This window comes from Takifugu flavidus, chromosome 2 (assembly GCF_003711565.1).
Source record: "Takifugu flavidus isolate HTHZ2018 chromosome 2, ASM371156v2, whole genome shotgun sequence".
NCBI classification, from domain to species: domain Eukaryota; kingdom Metazoa; phylum Chordata; class Actinopteri; order Tetraodontiformes; family Tetraodontidae; genus Takifugu; species Takifugu flavidus.
This window is the reverse complement of record NC_079521.1, coordinates 2,059,735-2,085,403: the sequence shown is the minus strand read 5'-3', so window position 1 is coordinate 2,085,403 and position 25,669 is coordinate 2,059,735. Positions and strand designations below refer to the sequence as shown.

The window sequence follows — 25,669 nt, the reverse complement described above, 5'->3', positions numbered from 1 at the left end:
CCTCTCCTACCAAGATCTGGATCAGGATCAGTTACCGGGACAGTCGGATCAACCTGTTCGTATTTATGGAAAACAGTGAAAAACGGTGTTTCGCAACATTTATGTGATTTAGTGGTGCCCAGCAGGAGGTCACGGCACAGGGTCACACCCCCAATGCTGCTTAAATCCTGGGAAGATTCATCATTGACATTGAAAACAACGCTAAACATCAGCAGACTTCTGGGCTTTTCTACCCAACAGAGGCGAGAACACACTCAATACTGGATGGCATTTAAAAAATACAGCACTAAATAAGAGAGTTCACATCCTGAGAGGCCCCTTTTTTTAAAAACTGCAAATATTGTAGATAATAAAACACGCAGATTCACCGCTGGTGAATATCACTGAAAGATATTTAAACGATATAAGTTAAAAGATTTAAAAAGGCATAAATATAAACATGATAAAAATAAGTGAAGTTAAACTTGACAAACAGGAATACTACAGGGAATATTTGAATAATAAGGAATTGTAAGGGAATATAGGACTTATTCAACTGTTTTATGAATAATAGTTCTGAAAAACATCCACAATTAAAACCATATTTTATTGATGACAGCATTTGATCAATAGCTTTCGTTTGTGGCAGAGGAAACTTCTTAAACGTTGACGTCTGTGAGGGTTAAAATGATGAATTGATGGACACAAATCCCAACTCTTAGATCAGTAGAAGAAAAGTGAATAAAAATGGCTAAAAAGCAGCAACCTATGGAAATGACAGCCACAGGTTTTGTTCACCATCACCGGTGAATGTAAATTGTGATTTGTGTGCAGCAGCAGTGCTGGTTTTACCTCATTTGAGCAGCCGGCCAGAAAATGTGCACAATCATCTCTGTTTGCGTTGCTGGCAACAAAAAAAACAAACTTAACAGACATGGCTGGATTTTTAACAGTGCAAACGCCAATTCTAAGCCTACGTCCTGATTATATAAACATATTTTTAAAAAATCAATAGAGATGTTGCCAGGGGTGTATTTAGGGTGCCTTTTGTTCAGACAAAACTCTGTAAAAAAAATAATCAAAAAACTCTGTAAAATAATACCATGTGTCAGGTAGTGCAAATTAAAAATTAACAGCATTTTTCTGAACTTTTTGCAGCACAACAATTATAACATTAGCATGAGAAAATAATATTTCAGAGTTCTTGTTTGTGGTAATATGAAAGATGTCACTAACAGCGCAGCACAACAGAGCTACGACTCCCAAAGTTCTGCCTCTCCAGTGTGGATCGATGCCGAAGCAGCACCCAAGAAAAAAATCACACAACTGAATAAATATGAGGTAGATCGATGGTTTAAAGGTCCTGGAATTCCTCCATTATTCAAATATATGATAATATTTGCATGTTTTATAGTGTTGTGTTCAACGATGTGCAAAAGTTTGAGTGCGGGCGAGCGTGTGTGTGTGTGTGTGTGTGTGTGTGTGTGTGTGTGGTGTGTGTGTGTGTGTGTGTGTGTGCACGATGCAGATTACTGGCAGCCTCAGGCTGATTTATTTCACCTGATACTGACTCAAAGCTCCTAATAAATGAAAATGCTGCCAATCTCCTGCTGGGACAGAACGAAGTAATAATTATCCGATAACCCCCCCACCCCCATGACAGGGGGGTGTAAATCATAATGAAGATCTCCTATATTATACGAGTAGAACCTTATCTGAACTATGATCCACTATAAACCTGAACATTTACATTTTTAAAAACAAATCTCCTGGTAATTAGCTATATTTAATGAATTCATTCATTGCTTCATTAATAATGGGTGAATCAATAAATAATCATAAAGCAAAATTGAACCCTTATCTGAATGAACGTCACATATTCAGTCATTCTTGTCTTTCCAAAGCTAAAATGTGATCCAGCCTATGGCTGCAAGCTTGCTTTCAGCTCCTGCAGGATGTCGCTGCCACTGCTCCAAGTAACGACTTTAGCTTTGAGACAATGGTTGTCTTTCTGTTTCCCAAGTTTAGCCAACAACTTTTCCAAAGTGTATCCCCGCCTCGGCATGGCAACATCATGTCCTCTGAGGCAAGAAGTAGGGCAGAGGTCGTTCCCGCCATCTCCCACGTAAAATATCCGCTTATACTCCGCGCCTCGGTCGCAGTGCTCCGACAGGTACAGCTCCAGGACTTTCCTCTTACACAGGTTCACGGGGCACTGCTGGCAGTCGTGAGAATGGTGGTGTCGCACCTCCATGTGGCCCTGCGCGTTGATACTGGCTGGGTTGGTGAAGATGTGATCGACCGCTGCACGGAGTGCGGCCGCCTGGAGGATCCACTCTATGAACATGGTGTTGGAGTCGGAGATGACTATGCAGTCAACGGTGCGTTTGTGTTCCAGAATAAATGCTAGCAAGTCTGCCATCCCGGCTGTCATGGGGATGGTCTCCATCACACTGCGGACCCTGTCAGGACTGACCTCCTGCTCTCCTGCGCACACATCAGAGGAGACAAAGCTTTGGAATAATTCACCAAACTATTTAAAACTATGCGTCTCCAGCGTTCACATCTTCCACGGCCATTATTAGACAAAAAAGCCGATGTGAGGTCTTGAAACGTAGCCATAATCAAAAATAAAGTCCAGGATATAGAAAAATGCAAAGTTTAAATCAACCTTGATGTTTCCTTACATGAAAAAGAGCAGCTCTCCTCAGCAGCAGGTACAATTCTAAGCAAATCTATACCGTAAAGAGAGGGACTGGCACTTACCTATGTAATTCATGACTCTGCCCATGAACTCTGTCCAGTGGCCTTTTGTGTAAGTATTCTTAATAGAGTCCGGAAGTGTCTGACCAGGAAGACATCTGACAAGAAAGCAACAAAGAGAGCTCAGACTGCAGGTAACCTGGAGAATCTGTCCCACTCTGAAGCAGGAAGCAGCTCCTTATGAGGTACGTGAGGATAAACTGATATTTAACACGGTTGTGTTACCTAAACACCCACGTGTCGCTGTTGTCATCGACAACAGTGTGGTCAAAATCGAACACCATCAGAATCTTCATTTTGTCACCTGTACAAAGACAAAAGTTTGACTTGGTAATAGGTTATTTGTTTATATTATCAAATAGAGCTTCATAAACTCTTTAATCAGCACAGGTCACGTGACACCCTCAAAAAAACATTCATGAGAATGGACACCTTTCAATCATACGTAATATTCCGTCAACACAAACATCCTCATATTATCCCTGGAGTCTTGGGGGTCATATAATGAACACTGCACAGTTTTAAAAAAAATAGAAAACACTATGATTTCTATTATTTTATAAGCTTCCTTATATTTCCCCTGCAAAGCAGTCGGGCGAATTCAGCCAAATTATATTACAAAGGTTTAGGCATGACGGGGGTAGAATGGCAAAGACTACACGATAAATATGCATAATAATGTGACAGTAATAAAGCATATATTAGCGAATAACAATAAGGCCAAACCCCACCTGTGTGTTCCTGCCGGTGACCGTCGCCTTCTTCTTCTTCGTTGTCTTATTTTGGGCGTTGTTGCTACTTGTGTGCTTACTGCTGCCCCCTACTGATGAGTTGGGGTTCTACATTACCTTAACCTTTCATTCCAATCAGCTTCCTTTGAGCATTGATGCACATTTTAAACTCAATCTGGAACATTTTTAGTTACCTACCCTTCAGTTACATCGATAAGTCACCTTCATGCTCAAGACACATGGAGTAACCTTATATTAAACGATCCTTAATGTACAGTTTTTAATGATGTATGAGGTCTTCTTATATGTCGTCATACATCATGGTTTAAGGATATCCAGGATGCACCATAAACAGAATGGCAAAAGGATAATTATGACTAAACTTGTTCCTCTGGATTTGCAGGTAAAATAAAAATGTGCTCATGCATTTATTTTGCATAAACTAAGAAACGATGTCTTCAAATTAACAGTTCCTGACTGTTAATACCAATCAAATTAAGGTCCGTTGGTTCTTAACAGTTAAATTGCGATTCTTTGAATGTTGCTCCTTTGAACTTTGATTGCCCCCCCCCCCCCCCCCCCCCCCCCCCCACACGCACACGCTACACGCTACACGCACACTACAGTAATGACAGCAGTGCCCATATATGCCCACTAGGTGGCGGTAAAATCAAATTCACATATATTGCGGTCACAACTCAGAAAATTCAGAATATCAAATATTAAACCCCCGATTTCTGTTCTGGCTCAGTGATGCTGAATAATGAAGGTTTTCCAAAACCTTTTGGTTCAATTGATTAGGACATTATTCATTAACATTATCTCAGTGCAAAAATGGTTTGGGAATATTTAAACATTGTAACCAGGAGAATCAACAGAGCAAGTGTAATGTCATGTTGAAAGGAGAGATATCACACGCTCATAATTAGTTAGTTAGTTAGTTAGTTAGTTAGTTAGTTAGTTAGTTAGTTAGTTAGTTAGTTAGTTAGTTAGTTAGTTAGTTAGTTAGTTAGTTTAAACTCCGAATCACTTGGTGGCGGTAATGCGTCACTTGTGACAGTCTCCGTTAGAAGGAAGAAGAAGAGTTGCCAGTCACGGACGTAACCAGCGAAGAAGAAAACGACGTCGGGTTCTTCCTGGTTATGTGAAGTGCAAATAAAGCTTCGGTCAGATTATCGCTTTCCCAACATTGGTTTTATTTTATTCTGTCCGACATGTTCAAAAGTTTAGGGACGTGGTTGGGCCTGGAGAGTCCTGCGAATACGACGCCGGATGACACAGAAAATGTGAAGGTGGAGCAGGAAGAAAAGGTTGTGGAAGCACAAAACGAGGTAAACAAACAACAGCAACCAGCTGATCAGGATGGAGAACCAGAGGAGAACCAGGAAAAGTCGGAGCAGGGCAAAGGACTGGGGGGTGAGAATCAACTGTTTCTCTAATGAGCTATTTCTATAATACATATTGTGATGTTGTATAAAAGCCTGCACGAAAATAGAAATCCTGTGAAAAACAAACAAGGTAACATATATACATATCTATATACATACATGGCATTTTTGTCTTTTGGGTTGGCTAAATCATTAATATAGCTCAACCTTTAAAAGAGAGAATAGAGTGCATGGTGAAATTAATGGAAAATCAGAATTCCTCTGGACACATTAAGGTACAAACCCCTTCATGTTAAAGGAAAAGAAAACCAGATAAGACAGTTTAAAAGTCTGCTGGAGGTATTGTTGTAGCATGTACCTACACATATGTGTCTGTTGATGGGTGTTTATGACCTCTGCCAAGGAAGTTATGTGAAGGCTGGCGTCTGTCTGTCTGTCTGTCTGTTTGTTTGTTTGTTTGTCTGTCTGTTTGTTTGTTTGTTTGTTTGTTTGTTCGTTCCGAATGGATTTTCAGGAATTTTTCAGCAAGGGTGGTAATTAGGCTGAGGAACAGATGATTCAAATTTTTATATTGTTCCCAATTCCAAAGGTCATTTGACCCTCGATCTTCCAAAGATCAAAGCAAAGAAGTTTTACCATATAGCCACCTACAATAATGTGACTCCTGGCAGAAGTGGTCATACGTATTCTGAACTGTTCTAAAGTCTCAGCACGTCAAATGGTAAATGACGTTTTGCGAACTGCCACGTGTGCGTGACACGTGCACTATCCTCTCTCTTCATCCACCGACAGATTTCATATTCAGTTTTGCCTCCACGGCCACAAAGAAGATCTCAGACTCTGTAGTTGAGACAGCACAGACCATCAAAAAGACTGTGGAGGAGGGGAAAATTGACAACATTATAGACAAGGTATGATTTCTCACCTTACTCAGACACGTTTTGCAGCATTTAGAAACTATTATGCCTCAGGACGTTTCAGGCATGTCCCATCTGTTTTCAGACTATTTTGGGAGATTTCCAGAAGGAGCAAGAAAAGTTTGTCCAGGAGAAGAAATCCAAAAAATCAGGTACAACCACAGGCAAAAATGAAGTTGTTTATTCCTCCTGGATCTGTTCAATATTTCTGAGAAATAACATCCAAGTTTGCCTCTTTATTTCCTGTCAACTGGCTCATCCGTTCATGCACAGTCCTAGGTGTGGACACTTGTCCTCTGACGTTAATATTACAGAGAATGCAGAATAATATTTAGACAGAATATTCACTACAAGGACTTCAGGTCTGAAGGGCTCCTCCATCATTTCCACAGGACATTAAGGTCATACCTTTCATTTCTCCTTTTGGCTGCGTTCCCATCACAGTCCTGTAGGACATCATTCATTTCTGACTCTGATTTCTAGGTTCTCCTGGATGTTCTTCAGTGTTGCTCAGGACCAGTGAGAACTTAGAATTGCTGCTCAGCGAGAGCTCAGTGTGGGGCAGTTATGATAATTGATCCGGAGCTTTGGTATCAATCACAGCAGCACAGTTTGGGCCAGAGTCGCAATCTCCTCTTCAAACAAGACAAACTATTCAAGCAGCAGCCACTAATGTATATTTGTGTGCGTGCCGTTTCCGTCCAGATGTGGCTGTGCCTCCCTGGGTGGGCTACAACGAGGAGGAGACGATCCAGCAGCAGATCCTCGCTCTGTCGGCAGTAAGACACAACTCCTCGCGCACCTCTGGTGAAACTGGCGGCTTTCTTCTTGCTGAACCTGTGCACTGTGATCCCAGGACAAAAGAAACTTCCTGCGAGACCCGCCCGCTGGTGTCCAGTTCTACTTTGACATGGAGCACATGTATCCTCTAGCTACAGTGATGCTGGAGGAAGACCAGCTGCTAAACCGCATGCGCTTCGACTTGGTGCCAAAGCAGTCAGTAGATTCCCGGTTCCCTGCCTGTTTTACTTTGTGTGCTTTCATTTGCGTGTTTGTTGTCTATAGTGTCGTCACATGGAAAATGTTACCTGAGAAATGTGCGTTGGTGCGTTCAACAGAGTGAAGGAAGAGGTTTTCTGGAGGAACTATTTCTATCGCGTGTCTCTGATCAAGCAGTCCGCTCAGCTCACAGCACTGGCAGCCCAGCAGCAGCAGCAGGATGTCGATGAGAGAGGGGCCAGCGTGTCTCCTGAAGACGTCATCTTAACAGGTCGGCCTTTCATCAATCACGCGTTAATCACAAATGCTCAACGTGGAGACAGACGAAAGCCGCTTTTGAAAAAGCAAGGCCTCTCCCATGAGGCTAAAAATGCTTTTTATCAGCATCCGATCAACACGCAACTAACAAAACAACCCGCCTTTATTTTACTAATAAACTACAGTGGTTGGTGGCAACATGAAATGTAATTATGCTACATAACCGTAAAAACACAAGATCAGCTGTGATGGTTGTCGGGGACTGGGATGAGACGTGGAGGGTTCTCAGTTCAAGCCCCAGACAAAACAGGAAAGATGTTCTGGTAGTAGGGGAAGGCGCCTCTGAGCAAGGGATCAACCCCCCCTAGATGGTCACACAGGGCTGTGGACGAGCCTTCACCCACAGTGTGCACACTGCAACCTAACAGAGTTCCTCTGATTTGTTTTTGTAGACAAAGTACGGCCCAAAACTCCTCCGGTTTCCATCAGCGACATCCAGAAGGTGAGTAACTGAAGGTGTGCGGCTGTCTTCATGGTGTGTCCACAGATGAATCATTACACCGTGTGTCCTTGTGACGCCCAGCCACAGCGGGACGAAGAGGAGGACATGTCCACGAGTCCCGGGGTGTCAGAGTTCGTGAGCGATGCTTTTGACTCCACCGCCATTGACCAGGAGGACCTGAAGAAAGAGATGGAGCAGCTGGTGCTGGACAAGAAGGACAGCCTCCCGTCCCCTGATGGTAATCACCCCAAAACCTTTCACATTATTCACAGCCATCATCAGAGTCACTTCCCTGTTCGTCTCTTGATGTAAATCAGTGGTGAAGCCTATGAGATGCACTGACGCGGAACTGGACCACGTGCAGCCATGAAACTTAATCCGCGAAAAGGGTTAAACAGACCAAATTTTGTTCAACTTGTTCTTTGTAGTGAGATTAGAGATTTTTAGAACATTTCACTTGGTTGTAGAGCCAAACGGCCAATAAAGTGGCCATAAAACCAGCTCGGTGAGGAAGTCTTGGAGCGTCACGCTCTGACCGTCTGTGTCCAGCCAGTTTTGCGTTTGGTTATGAAATGGTTCGGCTTTAAAGTGACAGTTTGCTCATATGTGTAATGGCTCGCTGCAGAGTCCGAGGCAGCAGACTGGGAGGAGGAGTTGCAGCAGGAGCTGCAGGACTATGAGGTGGTGACCGAGTCGGACAACAAAGATGACCAGTGGGATGAGGAAATAGAGAAGATGCTGCAGGCCGACAACAGCTAAATGAGCGCTCCGATAGCATTTAAAGAAAGGGAAGAGTTCCCCCTCCTCTGCTCCTCCACTTCTGACGTTGTAAAGATTCTCCTGCTCGTGATGGTGAAAGTACTGGTATAGTCGCAGGAGTGACACTTCTGCTGTGCACGGTGGTCATGTTTATACTCAGAATTTATGATTCTGATCTGTTGCTCTCTTCCTCTGTCCTCTCTGGGGTTCATGACTTTGGCCACGCGGGGGCGCTCTAGTACAGAATCTAGATAAATGGCGTTTGAACTGAAAATACAATTTCTACTAATTTCATGGACGTCGATCCATGACGTCATACTATACTTCGACTTAAATATGTAAAATGACATATATGTAAATAAATGATTATAACATTTTGCAGATTTTTTGTCATCTTCTGTCCAGGCTGATATTTTGTTTCTCTGCATCGTATGACATATTCCATGTGAAAATTATTTTAGTTGCCATATGTACAGGCTGAATCTGAAACCATTTCTATTTCAACTATAAATACGATAAATATTACAATTAATTATGATATGATTTAAATTAAAAAAAACTCAATTTTGGTGGGTAAAAATTGGTGGTAAGAGGTAAAAAATAAACTTAATTATCACTTCACAGTCACTTTTTCTAGATTTAACACATTCTGCCAAAGGGCACAGTTTATTAAATAGGATTATTTAATGTTTTACGGTATCTGAAAAATTCAAATAACTTTCTCTCCATATATCTTTTGTTACTGGAAGTATTTAAAATAGCCAATATTGCAACAGAACCATGTTGTACTACAATATTATACAGAATAATGCATCTTATATTTATGAAGATTCGGTAGATTTAGAACAAATGAGCTTGTGGTAGGTGTTTCATTATATCTAGTTATTGTTAAATATGAGATTAAACAAGGTCAACTTGTTGACCACCTTAAAGCACAAAACATCCAAACCAGCAATTTTAGCAGCCTGACAGGAGAGAAAGAGACTAAAGTATAAATAAAGTCACTTCGGATTAATCCCTTTATATTGTTGCCGTGCCCATAAATGGTGTGTGTGGTGCATGATGGGAGTCTCCTGGAATCTCAGCACTGCTGGTTCTTTTGTTACATGTCCTCACCGCTCCCAGCGGAACCATCAGCCCGGCTCTGAGCCGAACAACACATTTATTTTTACATAAAACCACAATGAGAGCGACTCCTTTCCTCTTTGGACTCTCCTCCTTTTTGTGATGATCATTCTAGTCCGTGGAGGTGTGTGAGAAGAAAGTCAGCGGGTTAATGAGTCAGTAAGAGTGGAATTATGGGAAGGATTCCGGAAAGTTTTGGAAGTCGAGCGTCAAACACAGACGAGTCCGTGCATGCTCACGGCTCTGTGAGGGAGCAGATGGTGTCTGCAACACCAACACAGCTCCATCATCACACCGGCACCAGTGGATTGGAGAATAAAGAGTCATTTGCAGTGAGAATCAATGCGAGGATCAATAATGCCAATGATTTACCCCCCCCCCCCCCACAGAGGAAATAATGAGACGTTTTAATGCGGCTTTGTTCTCTCCATATCTCACAGCCGTCACAGTCACCAGCTGTGTCTGGCTGTGACAGGAACACACACATGTTGCCATGGTGACAAAGCCCAGCAAAGGAGGAGCTGTGTGTGTTTATTGCTTGGTTTAACCGCCCTTTAATAATGCATAGAGTGCGCTCTGTGTGGAAACACACCAGCAGCAGATTTAACGGACTTTCTTTCTTGTCTCCATCTTGCGCTCTGCACCTTCTAAAGGTCTTCAAAGCAAAGGGTGAAAATGAAAATGTGGTTTCAAGTTATGGTTTAAAGGTGTCACATTCACAGACAGAAGATGGCTCAATCAAAATAAAGTTTAAAACTAAGTGTGACGCCTACTGGATTTATTCTAATCTACCTTCTACTACTGTAAGAAACTGTCTTTTGTGCTTTATGACCTCCAATAACTGGTAAATGTTATAGATTTTAATGACATTTTTCGTTAATGTTGGTAATCAGCGTTTTTTTAAAAAATGGGTTTCTTTAATCTCTAATTTACTAATCAGGATAATCTGCTGCCTCCATAGGTAATCCTTTCACTGAGAGTCACCCTCGAGTACAAAACGAGTTAAATAAGGAGGCAGACAAACTGACTGAAGCTACTCCGATTAATTGGACTATTAATTTCGGAAATGAGGTGCACGGTGGAGGTCTGCACTTTATTATTATCCATTATTCATGAACCACTGCAAACTTTTAATACAGCAAAGTTCTGAGAATGGACAAAGGACGACGTGAGAGAGAGGATGAAGGTTTCGTGGCAGCATCTGTCCCCGTTGCTCATACAGTTTCATCACACGTCTGCAGACGCCCGACCGCTGAAGGAACAAGACTTGAAAGCTTTGACATATGCCGACGTGTTTTATGTGAACCTGAAGTGAAAGCATCCTGGGTTTCCTGTCATACTGCTGAATGACGTCTTCTTTTTCCTCTTCCCACGAACTAAAGTGGCATGAACTGACATTCGATTGCTTCGACTTTTGACCTGACAATTCAAACTATTGCATAAAAAGGAGGGGCTCTGATGAATTAGAATTGACTGCAGATTAAATCTTTACATTTGTGCAGCTGTCTGATGGACGATTCCCATTGTTTTAGGTTTATCTGTGGATCTTTAATAGAGACAAGAATTCCCTGAGAGAGCAGACTGCCAGGTCGGTCCTCACAGGAACAGTAATGTTTGGAGTGCACAGGGCTTCCTTGTTCAGATCTCAGCTGGATCCGATGCTGCAGCACATTTTGGCAGGAAACTCAAATTTCTGAGTCATTCCAGGGTTTTACCTCTTTAAACTAGCTTTCAACTCCATATCTCATGACAGGCCAGTTGTTTTGATCCGTCAGCTTATCTATCAAGGAAGGATCTTGTCTTTCTACTCTTGTGTTTAAACAAATTTGGTCTGGCTGACTTTTGTCTCCTGTCTCTTATCACCAGACACCGTTTTCTTTAATGTGTTTTCCTTCCACCTACTATGTTCTCGCAGCATTTCTTTTATGTGTGCTTACGCACGTGCAGGTTGGAGAAGTTGGACAGGACGGTACGGCGGTCCTTATCTTTCCACACCTCAGATCCTGCACAGAAGCCTCAGGCTGCCAGACTTTCCTCCTGTCAAACCTGCCAACATGCCTGGTTTTATATCTACAGTGCTCAATAAAGTGTCTGGGAAGATTCCAGTCACCCTGCTCATGGTCCTTCACTTTGTGTGTGTCGTTTCTTGTATGTGCAACAGTCAGGACAAGAATACACATTATTCTTCTTCAACTCTATTATATTTGAGTTGGAACATGCTGGGTATGTGAGGACATTTTGGCTGGTCCCCACAACTTTGTCAGGAGGCTTAAGGGTTAAGGCTAGAAAGTTAGGACAGGGAAGTGCGTTTTATCAATGAGTCCTTACAAAGAAAGAGGTACAAATATGTGTTATGTCTGTGTGTGCACCTGTCGGCCAGTGGGTGAGACAGTGGGTGTTTTATTACACCGCACTTTAACTGACAAATACACAAAACTGCAGGTGTGTGTGTGTTAATAGAGGGGAGAGAAGAGGAACCAGGTGCTGGATCTGGATTTCACCTAAATATAAAATGTGGTGGATAAGAAACCTTAAGCTGTTGTGCAAGCATAAACAGTGGTTTTAGCCATGAGGTTTAAACATTGATCATCTTTAATAACTGCAGCTTTGTGCAAGAGTCACGTGTGTTTTACATATTTACTTATATCTTGAAAAAGCACAGGCAGATTATTATTTTTTTACTGAGTTTCCAATAAAGTATTTCATTAACAAACAGCAGAACCATAAAATCAACTGTAATGTCCATTGAAATCCACAGAAAAACAGAAAAATACCTCACACCCAAAGGTCACTTTAGCAAAACAACTCAACCAGATCCCTTAATAAAACAAGGTGAATATTTTATGACACATTTAAGATAGTGTAAGACAGGAAAACACCGTAAAACTCCCCGTACACACAGCTTCGTGGTGGTGTAAAGGGCGCATTTTGCTTGGCGACTCTGCAGCAACACAAGACCAGGAAGTGCTATAATAGCACAAAATAATAGCACATATCTTGCGCGTTAAACCGTTTATTACGCCTGTTGTGGGCAATGGCAAAATCCAATAGTTATATCTATGAGAGAAGAACGTTGAAAATTTGTTTTCAATATGACCCGTAGCCCCCCAGCGCAAACACACCCTCATGACGCATTGCTGCGTAAACAACCCCCCGATAGTCCACGTTTAAGCTGAATACAAGAATAAGGTGACACCAGGTTGTATCTGTATTCCCATCATTTATTGTGAGAAAGAAAAATTGTAGCACATTTTTGAAAGAAACTTCGCTTTGACATGTATTGCCAGTAAATCGGTGTTTTATTTTGAAAGTGCGGACCGGAAAGGCTCCCTCCTCCCTCGAGCCGCGGCTCTCGAGCGCCGACTGTCCGGTCGCGAGCAGAGGAGACGTTCACTGTCTGATCCTCCGAAGTTTTTGCGCTTTCAATTAAGATGTTCGTTCAAATGTCTCCGCGGTGATTTAAATACGTTTTCTAAGTTTTGTTTTCTTCGCTCTTTTACTCGTCCGACTTCGAGCGTCCCGCCGCCGCTTTTCTTTGACATTTTTTTCTATTTTAAAAGCTGTTTATTTGGAGCCATTGTGCACCTGCGGGCAAAGGTTTCTTATTAACCACGCGAATCAAAGCACCGGAAACCTCACCTGAGTTTACCTGAGCACGGTAAGAAGCGTAAATATCGCAGCAGACGATGCAGAACGAGTTTTATTTCAAATAATTTAGGTATTCGATTAGCATAGTTAGCACTCAGATTAGCAACCACTTTTTAAATTGGTGTCAGTGTATAATTGTTTGGATGTAGTTGATCTTTATAGCTGCACTTAATACTGGAGGGATGAAGGAGCTGCACTTTTATTGACAATTGTGGGACCAAAACCATATTTTATCAGCTTTGTCATCGTTGTTAGTATTTGTCCTAGTTGTCCTTATTGACTAGTTTGGATTTCATGTTTTCATCTGAGGTAAGAAGTTCATTTGCTCCTAAATACTGATGTGAGAGACTGTCTGAGGTTTCTCGACAGTAGGCCCGATCAAAAGACACCACTTTTTTCTTTGAAGAAAAAAGGAAAGAAACACAAATGTGTGAAAATGTGTGAAAATGTGTCACCTAGAAATTTGGGTTGACAACAGTCCCCTAGATCAGAGCAGACATGAGAGGGAAATGTATATTTAACAGAGTCGTGACTCATTCCAGGAACCCCGACTATAAAAGTAGATCATAGGCAAATTCACAACCGGGGTGGTTGTGTAATGATTTGTGTGTGTGTTGCTTATTGATTTATTCAGAGCCCCTCAGGAAATACCTGCAGAATTCCACCTGCACCTCCAATTTCCTCACAGAAGCCATCAAAAGGCAGATGAAGGAACACGTGCACGCTCCTGCAGGTGTACGCACGCTATCACTGCGGCGCTGCGAGGAATGCGAGGTCTTTACTGGGCTGTAGCCTTGGGGAAATCCCGCACACCCCAGCGATGTAAGATACAGTCCAACCTTTGAGCTCCAGAAGCTTCTGCTCTTTGACGGGCCGGGTGTTCATTTTGGCTTCGGCGCAGGTTTGTTTTCATTGTTTCCAGCTGGTGGTGGTGAGGAAGATATTGACAGGAGCAGTTTGTGTTGGAGGTCACCTTGAGAGAAAGGGAGGTGCAGATCGTATCTTTTGTTGGTAACCAAGGCATCCAAGGTGCACTGAACCCAAATGAGATTACTCTTTAAAACACCCTGTATAGAGAAGTAATCCCTAAACTACATTCACTAACAAGTTCAGCGCAGCCTGGATGCATCTCGACTGTCCAAAGTTTAATTTTGTCAGCCCTATCTTGAGTTTAGGATTTGGTGTGAGCGGCCATATCCCATCTCCAGTTAACAGCCTCCAACCCCGACGTTGATCCCTTGACCCGCTCTTAAGCTCGCTGTCACTTCAGTCCTCTGGCTCCACACAAAAAGAGTCTTTTGTTTCCTTGAATTACTCTTCCACGCACATTCTTGTCTGCCCAACTGGGCTGCAGCTAGGGAAGCAGCGAGCACTTGTAAACGGATGAAAATGCATTTCTATACTGTCGTTTTCTAGTGTTACTGGTCACCTGCTGAACCAGACCTGTCCAGTTACCGGTGACACTGGAAACGTGGCTCCGGCTTAAGATCTTAAATGGCAAAATAGAGATTTGGTGTTTTGCTTGCCATGTTATTCGCACTTATGCGTTGTTTTGACGCTCCGTTGTGGTTTAGATCAGGTGTTTCGGGTTTTTTCTGTCACGTATGCAGGCGATTTAGTGGTCGTGGCGCTGTCACTCACTTGAACAGCTTGGGCCGGGGGCTGCTGACTGTTTACCCTGACAATGCCAACGTCCCGCCCACTCACCCCCACCCCAGCTGCCCCCCCCCCTCCATGACCTCTGTCTTGTTTTATCATGTCACATGTGTGTAATTTGCATAGAGGGACTCTGGAAGTTTTTGTGTACTTGTACAAATGTGGTGTTTGTTGTCAGATTGATGCTATGTGCCAGACAAAATGAGTAAGATCTCAACAGAGATATGAGTCAGACTTCAGCGTCTATAGATGGGAAAACATGACACACGTAGGACATGTCAGGAAATCATGAAAAGACGCTCTTCTGGGGTCACCAGGGCCTCGTCTCCTACCGATGCCACGTCGCCACTGAAACAAGTGTCTGTGTGTGTCGTCACCCGACGTGGAGGAGGAAGAAGCAGGGCAAGGCTGCAAGTGCCATGACAGGAATGACTAGGAGGGGGGGGGCTTTGGTGAGAAGGTGAGAAATGTGTGCAGCTCGCGCGCTTGTTCATGCTGAATCTAACACTCGCACCCACACAGGAACTGTGACCTGAAAACAGGGTAAAATTCTTGTGCTGAATTGATGTGAGTGCCATACGGTGACAATAGAAGGGGAGAGTGTGTGTGTGTGTGGGCGGGGGGGTTAATGTGCCAGCAAGTTCCAACATGAGAGCTTAGAAAGGTGAATGTAGCTGGAAAAGATAAAGTCATTCTTCTACCATAAGAATGTCATATAAACGGGCAGTATATTTATTTTTTTTATCTCTCTCTCTCTCTCTCTCTCTCACACACACACACACACACACACACACACACACACACACACACCACACACACACACTCACGTACACACGCAGTGTTAGCCTGTGGCAGATGAGGTAGAAAGTGTAGGCTTCGGTTGACTGATAACACCAGTTTATTGTTGTAAGCCAGTGTGATAAATTTCTGACTCACACCCCGTTTCAATGTTTTGTCTGACATCGTCGATGGAATCATCAAAGCCAGACGCTCACGTTTCAGTTTATTACCCACAGAGCTTGGAGATGTGAAACTTGTCTTCGTGCGTTGATTCCCAGGGTTTTTAGAGGTTATATTTAAATGATTTCCCTTTGATGAGTGCTGATTTTTCCCCACACTAAAAGTGCTGATTCCACATGTTTAAGGTGATGAAAAAATACATACAGATGTATTAATTCTCCTGCTGCCAGTGTTAAAGCCTGAAAACATGTTTAATATTAATATAAGATGTGAAGAAGCAGCCAGTAGCATTAGAGTTAAAATCAAAGCACCTCATTTGTTAGCTTCATTACAAAGCTGGATTCTAAAATCTTCTGTTTGCTCACATCTATAATTAGTCCATTTGCAACATGTTTTACACTTGTATAGCTTCTGCTGTCCCACCTATACTGTATGAAAACCTTCACAGGGTGTGTGTGCAACACGATGCCCGTATCACATGAGTGTGAAGTCTCGGAACTCAATTCTGCCTCTCTTAAATGATCAAAAAGAGGAAGCGTAGAAACCACAATTATGATGTGTGAAACAGTTTCTCCTATCTCCAGTCTGAAAAAAAATTTGATTTTGTAATGCTGTGGTTTGAAAATGTAAATGATTGTGACATGGATGTTTTCAGCTTACATAACTGCAACAAACAACACCCCCCAAACCAAACCACCAGCGCTCAGTATTGACAGCGCCGGTCATTTAGGCGACCCAGATAGGCTCGTGTGTCAGTCACGCATGGAAATACCTGTGAAGACCTCCCCGTTTGACGTAATCTGAATAACCGCAGTCAGCCTTGAGCGCATAAATGTGGTGTTTCTGTAGCATTTGGGGGGCTTAGAGACGACCTTGAGTCCCAAACGTGCTCTATAAATAGGGCAGAATTATTAGGCAAGTTGTGTTTTTGAGGATTCATTTTATTATTGAACAACAGCCATGTTCTTAAGGAACCCAAAAGACTCATTAATATCAAAGCTGAATATTTTTGGGAGTTGGAGTGGGGCTTTTTTAGTTTTAGCTATTTTAGGAGGATATCTGTGTGCAGGTGACTATTACTGTGCATAATTATTAGGCAACTTAACAAAAAACAAATACATACCCATTTCAATTATTTATTTTCACCAGGGAAACCAATATAACAGCTCAACATTCACAAATATACATTTCTGACATTCAAAAACAAATCAGTGACCAGTATAGCCACCTTTCTGTGCAAGGACACTCAAAAGCCGGTCATCCATGGATTCTGCCGGTGTTTTGATCTGTTCCCGATCCCGAGACACTGTTCAGAGAGGTGGACTGTTTTCCCTCCTTGTAAATCTCACATTTGATGAGGGACCACAGGTTCTCTATGGGGATCAGAGCAGGTGAACAAGGAGGCCATGTCATTAGTTTTCTTCTTTTAGGCCGTTTCTTGCCAGCCAGTGTGGAGGACTTGGATGCGTGTGATGGAGCATTGTTCTGCATGAAAATCTTTTTTTTTTTGAAGGATGCGGACTTCTTCCTGCACCACTGCTTGAAGAAGGTGTCTTCCAGAAACTGGGAGTTGAGCTTGACTCCATCCTCAACCCGAAAAGGCCCCACAAGCTCATCTTTGATGATACCAGCCCATACCAGCACCCCACCTCCACCTTGCTGGTGTCTGAGTCAGACTGGAGCTCTCTGCCCTTTACCGATCCAGCCACGGGCCCATCAAGACTCACTCTCATTTCATCAGTCCATAAAACCTTAGAAAAATCAGTCGTGAGATATTTCTTGGCCCAGTCTTGACGTTTGAGCTTGTGTCTTGTTCAGTGGTGGTGGTTTTACAGCCTTTCTTACCTCAGCCATGTCTCTGAGTATTGCACACCTTCTGCTTTTGGGCACTCCAGCTCTGAAATATGGCAAAACTGGTGGCAAGTGGCATCTTGGCAGCTGCACGCTGGACTTTTCTCAGTTCATGGGCAGTTATTTTGCACCTTGGTTTTTCCACACGCTTCTTGCGACCCTGTTGACTATTTTCAATGAAACGCTCGATTGTTCGATGATCACGCTTCAGAAGCTTGGCAATTTTAAGAGTGCTGCGTCCCTCTGCAAGATATCTCACTATTTTGGACTTTTCGGAGCCTGTCAAGTCCCTCTTCTGACCCAAAGGAAGGGAAGTTGCCTAATAATTATGCACACCTGCTATAGGCTGTTGATGTCATTAGACCACACCCCTTCTCGTTACAGAGGTGCACATCACCTGATATGCTTAATTGGTAGTGGGCTTTCCAGCCTATACAGCTTGGAGTAAGACAACGTGCATAAAGAGGATGATGTGGTCAAATGAATGGGTCTGGTGAACAGCTGATGCTAATAAACTGGGACGTCGAGTAGAAAAAGACCCATAAAATGGTGTCCAGAAGAGAACACCTAACAGCAGAGTGTCAGGTTAATGTTACGTTGTTGACATCTAAATATGGAGATTGTCTGTTATGTACAGGGGTCGTAAACTAAATATGAACATTAACAACAGTCGGCTGCGTGCATTTTCTTCCTCTACTTGTGGTTTTGCAGGATCCTGTCTTTGGTTACCAGAACGCTGTTCAGAACTGACACCTACATATTTAGAAAAATCTCACTTCCTAAACAAATAGGGCGAGCACGGACGGACACTGCCACTTAGAGAAGTGTGCTGTGCCCTCTAGTTCCCTCTTTTATGCTTTTGTTTTTTCTATTCTATGTGTTTTTTTTCTATTCTATAGGCTTAAACTGTAACAGGAAGTCATTATTGAAAGTCTTGTGATAAAAAATAAATGGGACGAGGCGCAGAAAATAAGTGAACCCTGAATATTTGTGGTTAAAATGCATCTGCATGTCCGTCTGCGACATTCACAGGAGTCTGTGACTGGAACCTGATAGTTTCATACTCGAACCCACTGCTGATAATTGGATCATATAGGGACAGAACGCTGAATGTCGGCCGCTGTATCGCGTTTCCTTGGAAGGAGAGGCAAAAAGGAAAAGACTGTTTCCATTGATAACAGCACAGAAAGGTCCTTGTGTGTACAGAAAACAAGGTCTGGATGGAAAAGAAAGCATATTAATGCCAAGTTGTGTTACCGCTAGTTACAGATTCCTTGTTTTTGATGGGATGTGAAACATCACGAGTGTCATGATTGTGGTTACAGAACAGGACTGAAACTTGGTTACACACCCTTTTTCCTGCCTCTGCAGAAATAAACTATAGCGTTTAACAGCTGCGTTCCTTTGTTTCTATGTGGCAGATTATTCTCAATGGAGCTGCGGCGCCTGTTGGTGTTGACCCTGAGCGTCCTCTTCAGCACAGGTAAGACACGTTAGCTCCCGGGGAACATGGAAAGATACTTAGATATCTATACTAGGAATCTCCTGTTGCTCTAATTTGTCCTACTATACATTCCGTCTTACTGCTTATCTCCCAGTACAGCCTTCTCCTCTCTGCTGCTGTTTCTATTTCCAGTTGTGTTGCTAATCTTTTGTAAGGAAGCCTCGTTTTTAGATGTTCCAGCAGCTCTTTCAACAGTCTCTGTTCTAGTTCTCTTTGGCAAATCAACATTTTTTCTGTTTCTTATTAGAAATTAGGTGTTGTTTTTTTTTGGAGGGGGAGAAGATTGTATATTTTATTTAATTCTCACCAAACTTGAGACAATCTGTGCCTTATCTGTCTTTGTGTCCTTCAGCCTCCTGTGAAAATGATTGGGATTTCCAGTTTTGTGGCACCTGGCGCCACGGCGGCCGCCCACGTACTCTCGGTGTCAACGTCTCCCCGGGCTGTAATGGCATCGCAGTCTCAGCCAATCAGAGCTCTCTGTCCATCAGGGGTGAAATCACCTCGCAGTGCCGGCACTCCCGCGTGATTCCCCTCACTGACACAGACGAGCTCAACTCAGCGGAGAGCCACTTTTGTTTGTACTGGGAGCCTTTTTACGACCAATTGAAGCTCCAGGTGAAAGATGGCAGATTTCTGCTGCCCTGATAGTGAAGTGATGCAGGTGGTTTCATGCGTGACGTTGGACTCGTCTCTTCTTTTTTGCTGCAGTTCGGAGGAAAGAACCTCACTCTGTGCCCGCCCGCCAGCCTGCAGGGCTCCTGCTGCACCGATCTGTCACATGACCGTAACGGACCTGATGGGGAATACGGCATCGTCAACGGAAGGCTCAAAGATGATTTGGTCACCGATAAAACACTGCTGACCTACTATTTTAATGCATCCTCCACTGACTGCAGTAAGGGCAAATCTGTATAAACACATCTAGAGAGCTTTTAAGAGTCTAGGCATGTAATTTATGACTTTTTTTCCCTTCCACAGAAGATTTATGTGATCAACAGAGCCAAAAATCCACCAGTGCCACCATGTAAATATCTTAGCCTTTGATGGTAGACGTATTGATACCAGTACACTCGACAGGATCCACGGATAAAAAAACGTGACGGTTCTGTTTGTCCAGGGTTTCTGGCGGGCGCCAGGCCACAGGGACTCTCGATCATCCTGCGCTCGCAGCTCTGAAGTGCTCATGAAGGAGGGTTTTAAAGGCCGCAACGTGACGTCGCCGGTAAGAAAACGGGGTTTTGTCACGTCAACTCGCATCGGTCCGGACAGTCGGCATCACAGGAGCCAAATAAAGCAACATAGCGCATTTTCTTAGCCAAAAGAACACGACTGCAGTACAGGCGGGAAGGCTGCCGGTGCGAATCCCCTAAAACCCACATACCTCTGGTCTCGATATCGGATTTATTTGCCCGTTTTAATTTCCAGCTGACGCAAGATGCTTCTGCGGAGCCAGCCATCACTGTCCAGATCCCCCCGGTTCTAAAAGAGGCCGCCAAAAACACCGACAAAGTCGTCTGCACGTTCTTCCAAAACAACTCCTTGTTCCAGGTATCTGCCCCACCGCACGTGCACGCGCACGTGCACGCGCACGCGCCGCTGCTGCAGGAGAGGTTTCGACTGGAACGCTCGCTTCTGTTTGTCTTTCAGGAAGGTGCCCAGAACTTCAGGATTCTTGATGATGTTGTTGAGATAACCGTCGAGAATGAGATCATCCGTAACCTGCCCGAGCCAATCAGGATCGACTTCCGCCATGATGTCATAACTGTAGGTCACCACACGAAGGTTTTTAATATAACTTTCTGTCCACGTGTCGCTGTGAACTCTGCAGTAAATTATCACAGAATTGGCCCAAGAGGAAGAAAATTAGCACCCGTGTCTCATGTCTGATTAGTTTTTCTTTTAGTGATGTTTCCTATAAACTGCTTCTACACAGTAAAACCGCACCTGGGGTTTTTCTTAGCTCACACATTGCAAACCAGATTCTAACCTCTAACCTGTTTGTTCCTTATTTGTCACTCTCGACGCACTAATGCAGTCATGCATGTCAGGAAAATGCTGCCTCGCCATTCTTTGTGTGTAGCGGGCGCCGCCATTTCACCTGAGTGTGTTACATTTCCCAGCACTGGCTGCTGAAGACAAAGAGCCGCTATTAAAGCAGACGTGCAGCTTTGTGGTTGAAAGCAAGCGAAGGAAACACATATGAAACATTGTTTTAATCTGATAACGTTTGCAGCAGAAACACTGATTCACTTTTATTCTCTTTGTTAATGTAGCATTTTATGTAGCTGGACTGACTTCAGGAAGCATTTTGCTTCTTTAGGTATTTCATTGTACTTTTAAACCCAAAACATTTTGGTTTTTAGATAATAGCTTGTTTAAAACTGAATATAGTTGTTAGGACTTCGCCATTTGGTCGAACAGCTGCTGTGGCATCAGAGGGGCGGAGTCACACGAAGCCAAAATTTCCCTAATTGACTTTTCTTTTTTACCCCCAGAAATCTCATTCACGTACATGCGTTTCATGGGACACCAGGAAAGGTCGGTGTTTATTGCGGACGGATGCTTCCACGTTTGAGACCTTTTATTTATTTTTTTTAAAATGGGGATTTCTTTGCTCAGATCCTTTGCAGGTCCACTGGTCCTCGGAAGGATGTGAAACGCATCATCGTGGGTCAGAGCTCACCGAGTGCCTCTGCAACCACCTGACTTACTTCTCTGTGCTGGTGGTGAGATGATAAAAACTCTGCACAACAGTTAAATGAATTAAAATAGCTGGGAACACCAGCAGCTCGTTATTTTCTTGTTATTTTCTGCTAGTTTTGCTGCTCTGCTCAATTGTTCCGTCCTCTGACAGCAACTCCAACCAGGCCCAGTCTGCCACCTCCTGGCTTTGAGCGTCATTACATCTCTGGGCTGCGCCACGTCTATGATCAGCAGCATTGCCGTCATCGTTTATATCTGCAGGAAGAGGTCATATCACCCTGTCACGATTCATTGTTTGTTTAAATTAAGTCAGAATGCTGTAACAGATGCTAGCTTATCACTGTTTTCCAGTATTGAGTGGAATAGTTATAAAAAAACAGCAGCATGCTGCGATCCGGACGTAACGTCTGTTTACGTCACTCTTAAAAAATAAGAACAGTAAACTATTGCTTTAATCCGATTAGTGTGACGAATATCGCAGTTTTCCGTGAGACACCCAGGTAAAGGGGGTGGAAACCCATTAAGTCATGTAATGCTTTAACCAGAGTTAAACTAGACGCATGCTCCGCATCTAACACGCTGGCGTCTGGCACCTGGACAACAGGAAGTAACGCTTGCATCACATATACAATTTTTCAACTTCCTGTTATTGGAAATGCTGACCGATGCCACTCGCTTATTATTTGACGTAATAGCTCAACCACAACGGGCAAAAGCCACATACGTCCACCTAGTGGTGATGAGGAGGACACGTTGTCTTCAGTTATTCGATTTTCTCCCGTATGTGTCAACGGGGACAAGAATCGAATTCCGAGGAGACGCCAAAGTCTTCATTTGGTTCAAGCTGTGCGTGTAAACGTAGCGTTACAGACTTCTGTTCCTCTCTCTGCCGCAGGCATTCCAAGGACCAGTCCATCAAAATCCACCTGGGTTTAGCCTTTTCCCTCGTCTTCCTCAATCTGCTCTTCTTCTTCACTGGTGTCCTGGCCAACGTCGGAGGTGCGAGCGTGTGCCTGTGGGTGGCGGCAGGTCTCCACTACGCTTTGCTCATGTCCTTGACCTGGATGGGCATCGAGGTTTTTCACACCTTCTGGTTGGTCTACAAGGTGTTCACCCCCAGCCCAAAGCCCGTCGTATGGAACGTCGTGGGTTTTGGTGAGTTTGTGACGTAACTCGGTCACATGACATCCTGGATCGTTTAGTCACCGCCATCTGACCGTGCGTTCTGTCTGTTTTCTAGTCGGCCCTGCCGTTCCTGTTGTTATTCTTGTTGCAGTAGGCGACATTTATGGCAAGAGAGAGCTGCGGCACTGCGACGGCACCACTGATCCTTATTCGATGTAAGCTTTTTTATTCTGAAACATGTCGGGAAAGACTCGTTTTCAGCGTCCTGTTCTGAGTTTGTTTTTGTGATTGTAGGTGCTGGTTGAAAGACAACGACAAAGCCTGGCTGGCACACTACTTCACCACTATGACCATCCTGGCGGCCTTGGTGTCCTTTGGCCTTGTGATGCTCTACTTAGTTTTCAGGCAGATTCGCAGCAGGGAAGAATGGCGGCAGAACCGCGTGGCTTTCCTCAGCATGTGGGGCCTTAGCTGCCTCTTCGGCACAACCTGGGTTCTGGCCTTCCTCAGCTTTGGACCGTTCACGGAGTTCTTTATGTTCCTATTTTGCATCCTCAACTCTTTCCAAGGTTTGCACATGCTGAACGCCATCTCACCATCCAGTAGCGTATTTTTATCAGCGGCCGCTGTTATCAGGCGTGTACACGGTGCATCGTGAGTGATTAGACGGGGGTTATTTTTATTGTTGGCATGGAGATTGGGTGGTTATATTTGGCTTTGCTGCATTGTATCAGCGTGGGAATGAGACAATGGCCGGTTGATCAGGGCCGTGTTTCGGTGGCGCCTATCTCAAAGCTGCTTCCTGTCGTGTGTGTTGGTTCAGGCCCAAAAACAGAGCCCTACCTTTCTCTTGTTACAGGATCCACGCTCTTTAGCTTGTGAAATTAGCTTTTTTTAAAAAAAAAAAAATGACATCCTCCGCCAACATCTGTAATCCTCACTACGTAATGACTTTATCTCCATTTAATGTAATGAATTGAATCTATATGTGTGTTATTTCTGTCTCCTCCTGCAGGGTTCTTTCTGATGCTGCGGTTCTGCATGCTGCACTGGATAAGGAAGCAGGGGAGCGGCTCTTCTCTGGGCAGCAGCAGCGGCTCCACCAGACAACACATGCTTCAGGCTCAATAGAAGAGCTAGCTGGGAAGTGATGCAGCAAAACAGAAACCAGTCCGTGCTGAAGCATAGTTTTAGGATGACACGGTGTTGTGATCAGTCTGTGGTAAAGAAGAGGACTGTTCTCCGCCCTGGTGTGAGCAGAAGCGTGTCTGGAGTCTTTCTCTGTCGTATATTTAGACTTGCTGTTAGTAGTTGAAATGTCTCACCATGGCTGAACTCTCCATATACGTCTCTTAGGTGTTAAATAGCACAGTCCAGCCTGACGTCGGCTCGAGCTGCTTGGCTCGCCTTCGGGTGCAGAAGCGTCGAAACTCTGGGCGTGGATTTACATCTCAGGCTGAGAGGCTTTTATAAAGGAAATAAGCTCACCTGGTAGAAAAAAAACACCGCTCAAATTCCAAGATGGCTCGTAAAAATGTCACTGATGACATAAGAGTTTAGTTGATGCACCTTTGGTCACAGCATTTAATGCGTGGCTCCGTGTATTCAGCCTTTCCCAGTCACGCCATGTTGTTTTCTTCCTGTATTTGTGATGTTTTCATACCTTTTCTACAGATGGATCAATTGTGAGACCAAGCTAAATCATTTGAGGGGGGGACATTTTTATGGGGACGTACTTTTGAAGGAAATTCAGGACCTGCTGTTGTCTGGATGTAGTTTTGCTTCTGATTTTGTTTTAAAACTACTTCAGATTTTGCTTGATTTCTTTGCAAGAGCTTGTTCAGGGCAACATACTGTAAAATGATTGTTCCTTCCTCCATCTCTCAGGATGGTCTAGGCCTGGAGCCTAGCCTTCCACAATTACCTAGACTGGGTCTAGTTTCTGAAGAAAGCTAATTTTAGATTTTAAATCAAAGGTTTCTGATAAACTTAAGCTTTTTCCTTAAGGAAAACAAGGGAAGTTAATTGGTTGCTGGCCTCTGGGCCATGATTTTTAGTTCGATGGAAAGAAATTCTGTTATTAAAGCTTTATTTTTTACATTTTTAAGCTTGGAATGTAGTTTTTTATTTGTAATTTTAATGATTTTGACAGTGTACATGCTTTCTTCTAGCACTTTAGATTGTTTGTTTTTTTTTTTAAGAATTTCAGTGAAGTGACTTGTTCATTTTTCCATTAGATTTCAAATATAGGAGCCAGAATATTCAGTGTAAATGAATAGAGATGTTTCCCCAGGAGGACTGTTTTATTCCTGATGGTGGTAGTTGAGTTAAATAATAATAACGGTAACAATCAGGTCTTTTTCAACTGAGCGTTTTATTCAGAAACCTTTAAGTTTTTAGATACTGTGATGTTTCTATTCTCTGACGATGTTTAAATGATTTTGTATAGGTGAACTTGTTGCATTAAAATAACCTGCAAGTGGAAAAACCCAGTCATTTGATGTCTTCATATTTCCTCCCAGACACGAGTGCAAAGTTTCCCACAGACATCTTTACCTTTGTGCTGCCTGACTGCAGCTTTTGCTCTTACCCACATTGATCAGCGGGCACTCAGGAAGTGTGTTTCTTCTGAACCACATAGAAACATCTGGGTCAGATGTAGGTTTTGTAAGTGAATGTGTAACTTTCTGGAGGCAGCCTGTATGGGTGTGTTTGCACCTTTCACCCCTCTCGCTTCAAATAGCGCCCATACGTTAGCAGCACTGCTCTAATTACACTCCTGGTCCTCACGCAGCAGC

General features: G+C 43.5%; 2 protein-coding genes and 1 pseudogene across 2 annotated transcripts; 2 read left to right on the top strand and 1 right to left on the bottom strand.

Annotated features, from left to right (window-relative positions):
- Positions 1-567: 567 nt before the first annotated feature.
- On the bottom strand, positions 568-3,552 carry phospho2 (phosphatase, orphan 2). The gene is made up of 4 exons (XM_057025439.1): positions 3,474-3,552; positions 2,968-3,046; positions 2,746-2,840; positions 568-2,466 (listed from the first exon to the last, which is right to left on the bottom strand). The coding sequence occupies exons 2-4, from the start codon at positions 3,036-3,038 to the stop codon at positions 1,901-1,903; spliced, it is 732 nt and encodes a 243-aa protein (XP_056881419.1). The 5' UTR covers positions 3,039-3,046; positions 3,474-3,552; the 3' UTR covers positions 568-1,900.
- A 1,022-nt stretch (positions 3,553-4,574) lies between these two features.
- syap1 (synapse associated protein 1) lies at positions 4,575-8,677 on the top strand. Its single transcript, XM_057025292.1, has 9 exons — positions 4,575-4,889; positions 5,654-5,772; positions 5,864-5,930; positions 6,484-6,557; positions 6,635-6,774; positions 6,897-7,048; positions 7,488-7,537; positions 7,619-7,775; positions 8,163-8,677. Exons 1-9 carry the CDS (start codon positions 4,688-4,690, stop codon positions 8,294-8,296), a joined length of 1,095 nt encoding a protein of 364 aa, XP_056881272.1. The 5' UTR covers positions 4,575-4,687; the 3' UTR covers positions 8,297-8,677.
- Positions 8,678-12,785: 4,108 nt separating this feature from the next.
- On the top strand, positions 12,786-25,363 carry LOC130521497 (adhesion G-protein coupled receptor G5-like; annotated as a pseudogene).
- Positions 25,364-25,669: the final 306 nt, after the last annotated feature.

Excerpts from the sequence above, each read along its gene's own strand:
- phospho2 (XM_057025439.1), bottom strand. The coding sequence starts at position 3,038 with ATGAAGATTCTGATGGTGTTCGATTTTGACCACACTGTTGTCGATGAC. Across the intron at positions 2,841-2,967 it reads AGCGACACGTGGGTGTTTAG|ATGTCTTCCTGGTCAGACAC; the intron begins GTAACACAACCG and ends CTTTCTTGTCAG. Across the intron at positions 2,467-2,745 it reads CAGAGTCATGAATTACATAG|GAGAGCAGGAGGTCAGTCCT; the intron begins GTAAGTGCCAGT and ends ATGTGTGCGCAG.
- syap1 (XM_057025292.1), top strand. The coding sequence starts at position 4,688 with ATGTTCAAAAGTTTAGGGACGTGGTTGGGCCTGGAGAGTCCTGCGAAT. Across the intron at positions 5,931-6,483 it reads GAAGAAATCCAAAAAATCAG|ATGTGGCTGTGCCTCCCTGG; the intron begins GTACAACCACAG and ends GTTTCCGTCCAG. Across the intron at positions 7,538-7,618 it reads CCATCAGCGACATCCAGAAG|CCACAGCGGGACGAAGAGGA; the intron begins GTGAGTAACTGA and ends TGTGACGCCCAG.